The sequence below is a fragment of the Rhodamnia argentea genome, chromosome 4 (genome assembly GCF_020921035.1).
Source record: "Rhodamnia argentea isolate NSW1041297 chromosome 4, ASM2092103v1, whole genome shotgun sequence".
Taxonomy (NCBI): Eukaryota; Viridiplantae; Streptophyta; class Magnoliopsida; order Myrtales; family Myrtaceae; genus Rhodamnia; species Rhodamnia argentea.
In genome coordinates, this window is record NC_063153.1 from 17,794,139 (window position 1) to 17,804,465 (window position 10,327).

Consider the following 10,327-nt stretch of genomic DNA (forward strand, 5'->3'; position numbering starts at 1 on the left):
TAGCAATCTGATATTTGTTAGTACCTTGTTCCTCTGCTCTATACTTGAATTCGAGTGCATTCTAGATTTTCCTAGTAGACTTCATTTATGTGAACAAGTCATACAATCGATCGGATAACGTATTGAGAATGTGCCCGCGACAGAGTAGTTCGTCTTCATTACGTTTCTTCTTTGCCTTATTCACCCTCTCAATTTCTTCGGCATTTGGTTCTTGTCCTTCGGTGGTAGGAACAAGATCTTCAATAGGTGCCAAATTTGGGTCTAGAATATATGATATATTCAAAGCCGTAAGCGTAAACATCACTTTGTCCTTCCAACGTGAGAAGTTGTTGCCGTCAAACCAATCCAACTTGACAATATCCCGATTCATCACTTTGATGGTTTCCAACTCCATTGTTGCGCGAAATTAAATCCTAAAAATTGTTAGAAAATATAATAGAATGGAGTAATAATGAAGTCGGATTTTGAGCCATGTAATCACTCTTATTTAGGATCAATTTGCCCCATGAAGTTGTTATAGGTTTCCGGCAAATTTCCTTTAGGATACAATAAAGTCACAGTGAGAATCTTGGATAACAATTCTAATAAATCTCCTAATACTCTCTATGAAATAATAAAAATTGGCTATCTCTCTTTTGAAAGAAAACGAAAGAATAAAAAGTTAACAACATAACTTGAACAAAATTGTCCTTTCTATAATACTAATAAAACACACATCTTCGTGTCCAAAGCGCCCATGTATGAATGCACCTATTCATGTCCGAATCATCGCACTTATTTATGTCCGAAACATCGCACCAATTCATGTCCAAAACATTACAATTCGGACATGACCGTTCGTGAGTGATAATAGTCATTTGGACAAAACCATTCGTAAGTGACAATAGCCATTCGGACGCAATTGTTCATGTCCGAATAGTCATAATTAATAATATATAATATAATTATAAAAAGAATTGATTTTGAAATAGAAATAAATAAACATAATAATTAAGGTTTATTTCCATCCGCGGTGCGCAAAGTGCTAAGTGCGTTTAATAATCACGCATCCGCACGCGGGTATAGTGGGGTCTAGCCCGCTTGCCCATTTCTTTATTCCGAAATACTATCGTGGCCTTCTAACTAATAAATAGACTTGCACTCTTCTTTCTATCCTATGTGGGATTGAAAAGGCAGCTTTTGTTTTACAAACAAACTTCAACATAATTAGGATACTCCTATTTTAGCTTTTAAGCGTTTGCTCTGAATTAAATTATTTAGTTAAGTCGTGCGTCATTCAAAGCCATCAATTGGACTTAATAGCATCAAACGTTGCATCTTTATTCTATTTAACACTTGACGACATTATAAAACAAGTTTTACGGTTGAATTTAGTTGGGAAAAGTTCTATGAAAAAGGAAATTGATTTCCTAAAAATTATTTTCCTAGAAAACGATGTTTGGTGATATGTTATCAAAAACTTTTTTTGTGTTTATTTGAAGTGAATAAATAAAAATTTGAATTTTAAACATTATTTATTTATATATTATATTATTTTTCTTATTAGATGATTTATTTTTATAGATTTATTTTTTATCATTTTCTCTTTGTCTTTTTCTTCTTCATTTGTAGGTCGACGGGTCTCGGCGACGGCTGAGCGATTGGCCACACAAGACGGCCGGCGAGGTGCCGACGAGGCTTAATCTCATCGAGATCCGACGAGGCTCGACCTCGTATGGCTGGGTGCCAGCCGTCGTCAAGGTCCGGTGACTGGTGATTGAAGTAGAAAAATAAAATAAAATTAAAAAATTAAAAATATATGTAAATGAAAAAAATAAAAAATATTCTAAAAAACTAAACTATTGAAAATTTGAGAGGAACAATTCTGAAAAGTCTTTAGATTGGGGAATTCACTTTCCTAATTTCATGCATAAATTTTTGAGGCAATCGAAAGAGTGTTTTTCATTGATCAAGTCATTTTTAGAAAATCATTTTTTTCTAATGTATCTAGATGGGTCCAGATAGAGTTGTTATGTTGAGCTTAGCCCTCGAACTTGGAAGGAGAGACGCCAACAAACAAAATGCATGTAGTCAAGCAAAATTCCGTGTACATTTCGCAAGAACTTGCACCATGTACAAATGTGGGAAAGGAAAAGATCGTTCAAGCGATACCCGAGGAGTTTGAGGAGGAGGTGGCAGGTGAGGAAATAGGAATCCCCAGGGGGAAAAGGTGTCAACGCGTCAGACAAGGCGAGATAACAGCAAACATCTCTCCTCTCCCTCCTTTAAACAACACACAACTGCCAAATATAGTCACAGAGAAAGAGGCCCGGGACAGCATAAAAGAAGAGAGTTTTGGCTTCTTCGTTTGGTGTGACGGCTGAGGCACGAGGAGAGAAGAACCACCCTCCCTTCTTCCATCATTCCCCTGCCGCCACCACCATCCAACGTAAGTTCTGAGACTTCGTGTCCATCTTTACTATAGTCATTTGCTTTCGTTGCTCCGAGTGCCTGCGATGATGAATCGATCACGTCTTGTGTCGTTGCAGCAGAATGGCGCTCACCATTAAGCAAATGTCCTTGATTGTGGCGACCATGGGCCTCTTGTCCTTCATATTTGGTGTCGTCGCGGAGAACAAGAAGGTGCCTCTTCCTCCTCCTACTCCTTGATTGCAATGCAAATAAGCTCTCACCCGTTACCATTTTTATCTGTTGTTCTTCCTAGCTCATACAAAGTAAATGTGCAGGTTTTTGGTCTGGTTTTCCCTTGTTCCATCTTCTGACTTTGACGTTTCCTTCCCTTTGTTTCTTACATTGAACAATTGATGAGTGATTCAACATTTCTTCTCCCTCCCATAATGTCACCAAAAAATCGTCTTTAGTTTCTAAGTTGAGGGCTGGTCATCTCGTGAACCCAGCCTGAATGACTAGGCATTGGTTCAACCTCATCAACGCCCTTTCCTTAAAAATTCAATGTTCGACCTTCACTTTGTATGAATTACATCGCATTCATCTCCCCTCATGGATGGGCGTCCACACTTCTCTTCTTTCGTTTTTTTTGGGATTGCTTATCGGGTCCTTACGTGTGCTCTTTCCTCATGAACTGAACAGCCACCATCTGGGACGCCTATTGCCGGAAAAGATGTGGTCATATGCAAGTATCCATCCGATCCAACCGTCCTCTTAGGAGGCCTTTCTGTTGTATTTCTGGTTGCATCAACGGTCACAGGCTACATTTCTCTGTTTTATCCGTACAAGGGGAGGTCTATCCCGCAATCGGCTCTCTTTCAAAGTACTACCTTCGTCGCATTCTTCAACATTGCTTTGTAAGTGAACCCTCCTACCCTTTTGTCTTATGCTCTTCGTTGTGGGTCTTTTCAAGACAGGAAACCGTTTGGCATTGTGTAAGGCTTCTCACAGCTTCCATCTCTCACGTAAACATTTAGAATGCCTCAGATAAAATGTGATATTCTAATGACATGTACTAATTCTCAGATAAAATATCAGACATTTCATCTACTAATCAATTTTTTTGAGCGATGAATAATTGAACGTGCCATTAGCCCTGAAATTGACATCATCAGAAAATGGGAAAACTATGCCCAGGACTCATTTCAGGGGGAAGTAATCTCACGTAATTCATAGTTGTTCTTCGAGTCTCTGATGAATAAGCTTTCAGAAACAATTGACCGAGGAAATAAATTTTCTAAAGCATTTTCATTGGTATCTGACTTGCTACTGATAAGAGGATAGAGTCGTGAAGAGAGTAACTTCGATGCCATCTGCCCATCTGTTGTTAATATTAAAGCTACGTAGCATTCTGATTGTGCATGATCTTTTCGGTGACTGATTATTATATAACTGCAATTCTCGCTGAGGGAGCATCCTTTAACAGTCAGGATCAGCTTCATAACAGTTGTGTATGGCGATTCTAAAATTAACTGAATGTAAAAGTCTTTTTTTCCTCCCTTAATAACAGATGGCCTTAGCATAACGTAGACACGGGAGACTACATGTCTCTAATCTTCGTGGTTCCACATTCCATACTTATACACATCTACTGTTTTGTTCATTTAATACTTGATAAGCCACGAACGAATATCACCTAACATTCGCTCCTACAATTCGGCAATTATGAGCGAGGAGAGGATAGAAAACTTTAATATTGCTTCTAGCTTTTGCTGGCTGTCTATATCTTTGAACACAGAACTTTGTGTCCTGGTCTATGGACAACACATGAATTTGTCGATGGGTTATGTATTATCTATAATGCTACAGAGCATCTCTGCTGATTAAGTTTTCCTGTGTTTTCCGTACATGGCGACTTAACTTCACAAAAGGTTTTTGACTGGACTAGCAGCAACATTCCTTCTATGGCCAACCATCACCGAGCAACTTCACCTGTCGCGCAATGTTCACCGCAATCTTGACACTGATTGTCCGACTGCAAAGACAGGTCTCCTCGGGGCGGTGCTTTTTTCTCCCTCGATGCATCCCTATTCTGGTTGGTGGCCCTAATGTTAGCCAACAATGCCCGTGAGGACTACTTTGGCGAAGCAGATAGCAATGACAAGGGTGATGCTGATGAGGTCCTCACAGTGGACATATAGGGGGCGGCATTGTTGCCTGTCGCATAATGTTATCTGCCTCCTCTATTATGGAGAACTCAGAAAAGCACCATAAGCATGTTTCTCTGTCTCTAGTACTTGTGCTTCGACCGGATCGCATTCTTTCTATTCTGGGTGGATTTTCAAGCAGAACGTGCAAATTGAGAGCAAATGTCACTGATCAATGATCAACATCTTTGTATAAATTAGAGTTGATCAGGATTCCAAGCAAATTCATTTCAGCATGCAACCAAAGCGCCATGTCCTCGTTCCCAAACGACTTTACGCCATGTTTCTCACAGGAACAGAGCTGGAGAATTACAGTGCCTTTTCTTCTCGTTGCTTATTCTGGGCGCTTCATTTCACGGAAGCTCCCTTACAGAAACGGCGAGCATCGGTTCCAGGGACGAGACCAAGAAATTTTGAACGATTTTCGAAAGCCCAAACCCATTACCTTTTGAAGTTTCTTTTTCTGTCGATCTTACCGTATGACAATAACAAAAATAACAGAGGCCTCCGGTGAAGCCATAATAATGACCACCAACACTATGTCCTAAGCATGAGAAGCAGGGAGAAAAATGAGGAAACGCGGTTGGTCGGAAAAGTACCCTAAGGACAGTTCCTTGGTGATCATTCCATATAATTCGATACGAGAAACGTAACCCTCGCATCAACCTAGAAATAAAATTGGATGCCTTTGTTTCTTTAACTTGTTTTCTACTTATATTTAATTAATCCTACGCAAACATGCTTGATAAGGTTGAGGACACTGCAATATCTCCGTTAAAACATCCTCAAGAGCATTAATTGTCTCCAGTCTGACATCACGCTTGTCACTTCATCTCGGTTTTATTCAGGTGAAACGGGATTGGGATAGACCAGAGCAGACCACACAGAAGAGAAGCTGATGGAGGGCTGCATCCAGAAAGCCTCTGCTATTGCTCCCCGGCTCTAATATGGTCCAAGCCCCCTCTTTTTCTTCTCCTCCTCCAATGGCGATGCTGCTCAGTGCCAGATCACGACACGGGTGTTCAACCCATGCCGCTTCTGCCGCAAAGGGTTTCAGCTTCAGGTGTCAAATTGGGCCTTCATCTCTGCTTCTGGCTCCGTCTCTTTCTTCGATTGCTGTACATCTTCTTGCTTTTTTGGTTCTGGAATTTTGGTCAGGGGAGGGTTGGGTATAATCGGTATGCACAAGGCGGGAATGTCGGAATCGGCTGCCAAGACAGCCAATTTATCTGCTTCTAGGAAGCAAGTCCTTCAGTTGCCGAATCACGAGCAATATCCCATCAGTCAATTCCTGCGTCATCCGTCCGGCGTTCAAGCTATACTGAACACAAGAGCTCTTCGGAGTTTTCAGTTCCTCGATGCCGACACCTACAGGTTCTTCACTTCCTCCCCCTCTTTCTGATTCGTGATCGAGCGGTTTCTCTGGACCCCCAGGACTACTTTGTGTTGTCCCTTTCTGTCTTCATACAATCTCTTACGTGCCTGCACATGCGAAGGTGTACTCTTCCTAAAATCCAACTTCTGAACTTCGAAGCTACTCCAGTAATGGACTTGAGAATGACCTTGACCGATACAGATTGTAAAGTTGAGATGCTCTCTTGCAAGGTGAGATTCTGATTTCTAGAGATTGCGTTCAAGGAACTAGAGATGTTGATGGTACCAGGATCGACTGTTTAACATACTGTATCCAAAGTCGATAGGAAATTCAGAAATAGTGTAATCTATAATGGATTTTTTTCTTATGTTGTGACGATTTCATTGAATGTTCAAATCCCCACACTCTCTGGCATGCAGAAATGCGTATCTCTAAACCGACTTACCTGGTTAAAAAAATGACGCTTGTGAATAGCATACTCTGATATAGATGCATTTACTGTACATCTGGAGAGATTCTCTTTATGGATGATGCATTCAAGGGCTGATAGTGCTCTCTTTCTGAGATTACCATCTTAACAAATGTATCTGAACCATAATATGCAGTTCGAGGGTTCAAAGGTCGTGGAACGCCAAAACAACCATTTTTCAGGTACACATGGACTAAGTTACTTTGCAATTGTTCTAGTTAGCGAAGTGGTTCAGTCTGGACTGCTATATAAGAACCTTGGGTTTCTTCAAGTGGAAGTAAATACTGAATTCTCATTTGAGTAGTTCTTTCCCTGATAATAATGGACTTCATAAATGCATATGTCGCACGACCCCATTTATCGACGGTGAGACCTGTATTTGATGTGTGAACTTATTATGGTTAATGAGTTCCTAGTTATCATGATAAGACATGGGGCTGACAACATGCATTGACACTGGAGTTTGACAGTATTTTCTGAGATTTTTCAGCTGCATGCCAATGCTTTCTCTGTGCTTTAAGCTACTTGTTTTATAAAAGCATTCTATTGTAATGATGATGACATTTCTTGTTCTCTCTTTTGACAGCATTCATGACAAATCACATGAGATGGGACACAAATGATACTGGGAATACAGTGGAGGTTGATGTGAAGCTGGGTGTTACTCTTGAGGTCTTTAGTACTCCTCAATGTCATCTTAGTGATTTAAACATTTTGTCTTTATGGTAATTGCGATTGACACTGTTTCAAATACAGCAACTTTAACTTTGAGAGAGCATACTTGGCATCACTGATGTTCTAAAACAACTGCCTATGTATCTTCTTGGAGAGATGTTTAATTTAACTCACAGTAGTTGGCATGGACATATTGTTAATGGGGGTGTTGTATCTCAGAGCTTGTAAAATATCTTAGTTTCTGACAAATGCCTCTTACTTGATTTAATGAACTCTCCATGATGTAGCTGCAGTGAGAGAATTTTCAAGAGGATGTTATGTTATAATGTCTCTTAGGTGTAAGTACGCAAGTAATTAATCTATCACTGTGATCTGGACATCAATATCACTTGAGGTTGAAGAGTAGAACATTAGGAAATGTTTTACTGTTGCCTTCTTGAAAGTCAACGCTGGAATGAAAAGTATGAAAGTCTTGGGAACTTCAAATTAAGGCCTCTCTAAGTTGCAGTCATGGCTGTCATATTCCTCAAGGCCAAACTTGGTCTGGCATAGAGGTGATACAGTTGAGTCCCAATTCCTAAGAACCCATGGCCAATATCATCAGTTTTTCTGCAAAGTTTTCCAGCTGTTGAAATTTTACAATTGCAAGGCATTTTCGTAGGTGCATTCAAGTCTACAGACATACTTATGTGAACTGATTTTATGTCTGCCTATTCATCTGTTGCTTTTCTTTCATCTTTGTTTTTTCGTGTCTCGTGAAATTACCGAGTTCTTATAATCAATAAATCATCTGCAGATTTTCACTCAACCATTTGCTTTGCTGCCATTATCAGCTGTTGAAGTCCCTGGAAATGCGTAAGTAAATCAATTTCCCTAAATCTGTTTGTTGATTAAGCTCTGTTTCACATTGCACCCAAAGTAGTACCAGACAGACATTAAGCCTTCTCTCCTCTTCCCTCACCTATCACTTATTTCTCACGTTTAGTTAGGGAAGTTGGAAATTGCCACCCTAATAAGATCCTGAGCATATTTCGGCATTTCTCTGAAACACAGCAACAGAGATGATTCATGTTTTGTACAATTTCCGTTAATCCACTGGCTCCATATCTTTTGCACTTGAAGTAACTGCACTTTGATATTGAACAGAGTGATGCAAGCTCTAGTGGATAGGCTCGTACCACTTCTTCTGGGGCAGCTTTTGCAAGATTATGAGCTATGGGTTCGTCAGCAACGTGAGCATCTCTGATAAAGTTCAGTATTTTTATGGTTATATGATTATGATTTATGGACAATGTGATTGTTAGTATTGGCATGGCTGGTGAAAATAGCTGATTCATTGTGAGGTATGTTTACTGTGGTGGATGTCTTATCGTGCTAAGGGTGGTCTCTGGTTTTCACCGTACCGATGAAATGAAAGCATGAGCTGATCTATTTCTTTAAACTCTTTTTCTGCCCGGTGAACCAGAGAAATTCATTGACAGACGCAATTTAAGGTACATCATTCATAAGGAAACTGCAAGAAAGGAGTCTTTTATACCAAGATCTCTAATAACATATGGAGCATCATTAAGCACAAAATCGTTGGTCTTGATCCTTGCCCAGTATTCCAGAGCATCTGGGCTTCAATATGGTCAATCCGATACTCCTGCAATCGGCCCAGCAACTTCTTGCAATCATCGGGAATAAACCCCTTATCGTGACCCGCTCATCCAAAACACAAAACTCTAGATCAAAAATCAAGAATCCGTTTGGCAACGATTTTGATTTTCTGAATTTATTTCTTGGAACAAAAAAGGATGAGAAACATGTTTGGTAACGTGAATGATTTTGATTTTGATTATGTATTCGAAAATAGTTTTGGAGCAAAAACAAGAATAAAAAAAGTTAATTCGAAAAAAAGAATAATTTTTGAGAATCACAAAAAGAAAGTTTCAATCCTTTTAAAATGATTAAGTTCATGTGGGCTTTCATGCGGACTTCTGAACTTTATAAAAAATTAAAATTAGATTTGAAAATTTACTAACAAATAATTTTTTTTAAATATTTTCTTCTAAAATTAAATTTAAAATTAACTTTTAACATTTAACAAAAAAATTTAAAATGTTCAAAAAAGGAGGGGGGGATTAAAAAATTTTAAAATTTAAAGACATTTTAAAAAAGTTTAAAGCCATTTTAAAAAAATATTTAAAGAAGATAAAATATTTTAAAAAAAATTCTCGCCACTTGATTATTCTTGAGAACATAAATTTTGCATAGTTATCAAATACATTTCTATTCTAGGAATAAAAATTTTGTTCAATTACCAAACGCATTCTGCTTCTCTAAAAATCATCTAGGGAACAGAATCGGAAAATATGATTCTAATTAGAATTACTTTTTTGAATTAGAATTGTTGCCCACAAGTAACCCTTTCCTTGAAAATGACCCCCATGTCGTGACTTGACGAACCCCAAATAACACATAAGCAGCAAAAAACCAAGAATGAAGTCCCACAAACCCCCAAAATTCAAATGAGCCATGCATAGTCCTCATCTTGAATTAAACTCCAAAATGTTAAATAGTTTCTAAGTAAATTCAAAATGAGCATCAATGACACCCCCAAAAAAAAAAAAAAAACTCTTAAACCCTTAATACTCTTAGCACTTATAACCCTAGATTAACCATTAGATAACCCTAGATAGCCCAAATAACTCATAATCTCTAGTACTCCAAGGTTAACCTCTCAACTTTTAATAATTAGTTAAGAAAAACAGGCCCTTAATCAACACTCCACAAGCCCAATAAATCCTCAATGGTAAAAAACCAAGTAATATGACCCTGAAACCCCGAATGTTATAGACAATTTAGTAAACTGAAATCTCGAATAATCCCGATACTTAACTTATACCACTTGGATAACTCCTCAATGATAATGACACTCGTAGAAACTATTAAATAACCCTAGATAACTAATAAACCTCAAATGCTACTTGATTAATAATTAACCTCGAAACCCTTAAAACCCAACTAATTATCTCTATATACAAAGTGACCAGAAAAAAAATCTCTACATACAAAAAAAAAACCTAACTAGGAATACCACCTAAATTGCATTTGGTAATATTTTTGTTCCCGAGAAGAAATTGACTCCTAAACAAGACTCAACAAGCTGTAATAGCCCATAAGCTAAAAAAAAGCCATCTCCTAAACCCTAAATAAATCCTTAATACATTA

The 10,327-nt window shown here is 38.4% G+C and overlaps 2 protein-coding genes across 3 annotated transcripts; both read left to right on the forward strand.

Annotated features, from left to right (window-relative positions):
* Positions 1 to 2,166: 2,166 nt before the first annotated feature.
* Positions 2,167 to 4,864, forward strand: LOC115751050. The gene is given in 5 exon segments (XM_030688741.2): positions 2,167 to 2,428; positions 2,532 to 2,622; positions 3,091 to 3,305; positions 4,320 to 4,441; positions 4,444 to 4,864. Coding segments are annotated over 4 exon segments (573 nt in total). The 5' UTR covers positions 2,167 to 2,428; position 2,532; the 3' UTR covers positions 4,590 to 4,864.
* Positions 4,865 to 5,356: 492 nt separating this feature from the next.
* LOC115728644 lies at positions 5,357 to 8,533 on the forward strand. Of its 2 annotated transcripts, XM_030658977.2 has the most exons (7): positions 5,362 to 5,658; positions 5,754 to 5,969; positions 6,092 to 6,200; positions 6,576 to 6,621; positions 7,026 to 7,111; positions 7,911 to 7,969; positions 8,261 to 8,533. In XM_030658977.2, the coding sequence occupies exons 1-7, from the start codon at positions 5,543 to 5,545 to the stop codon at positions 8,358 to 8,360; spliced, it is 732 nt and encodes a 243-aa protein (XP_030514837.2). In that variant the 5' UTR covers positions 5,362 to 5,542; the 3' UTR covers positions 8,361 to 8,533. The 2 variants fall into 2 exon arrangements, with proteins under 2 accessions (XP_030514838.2, XP_030514837.2); XM_030658978.2 differs by lacking the exons at positions 7,911 to 7,969; positions 8,261 to 8,533 and adding an exon at positions 7,193 to 7,792 and having other exon boundaries at positions 5,357 to 5,658; positions 7,026 to 7,157.
* Positions 8,534 to 10,327: the final 1,794 nt, after the last annotated feature.

Excerpts from the sequence above, each read along its gene's own strand:
- LOC115728644 (XM_030658977.2), top strand. The coding sequence starts at position 5,543 with ATGGTCCAAGCCCCCTCTTTTTCTTCTCCTCCTCCAATGGCGATGCTG. Across the intron at positions 6,622-7,025 it reads CCAAAACAACCATTTTTCAG|CATTCATGACAAATCACATG; the intron begins GTACACATGGAC and ends CTCTTTTGACAG. Across the intron at positions 7,970-8,260 it reads GTTGAAGTCCCTGGAAATGC|AGTGATGCAAGCTCTAGTGG; the intron begins GTAAGTAAATCA and ends GATATTGAACAG.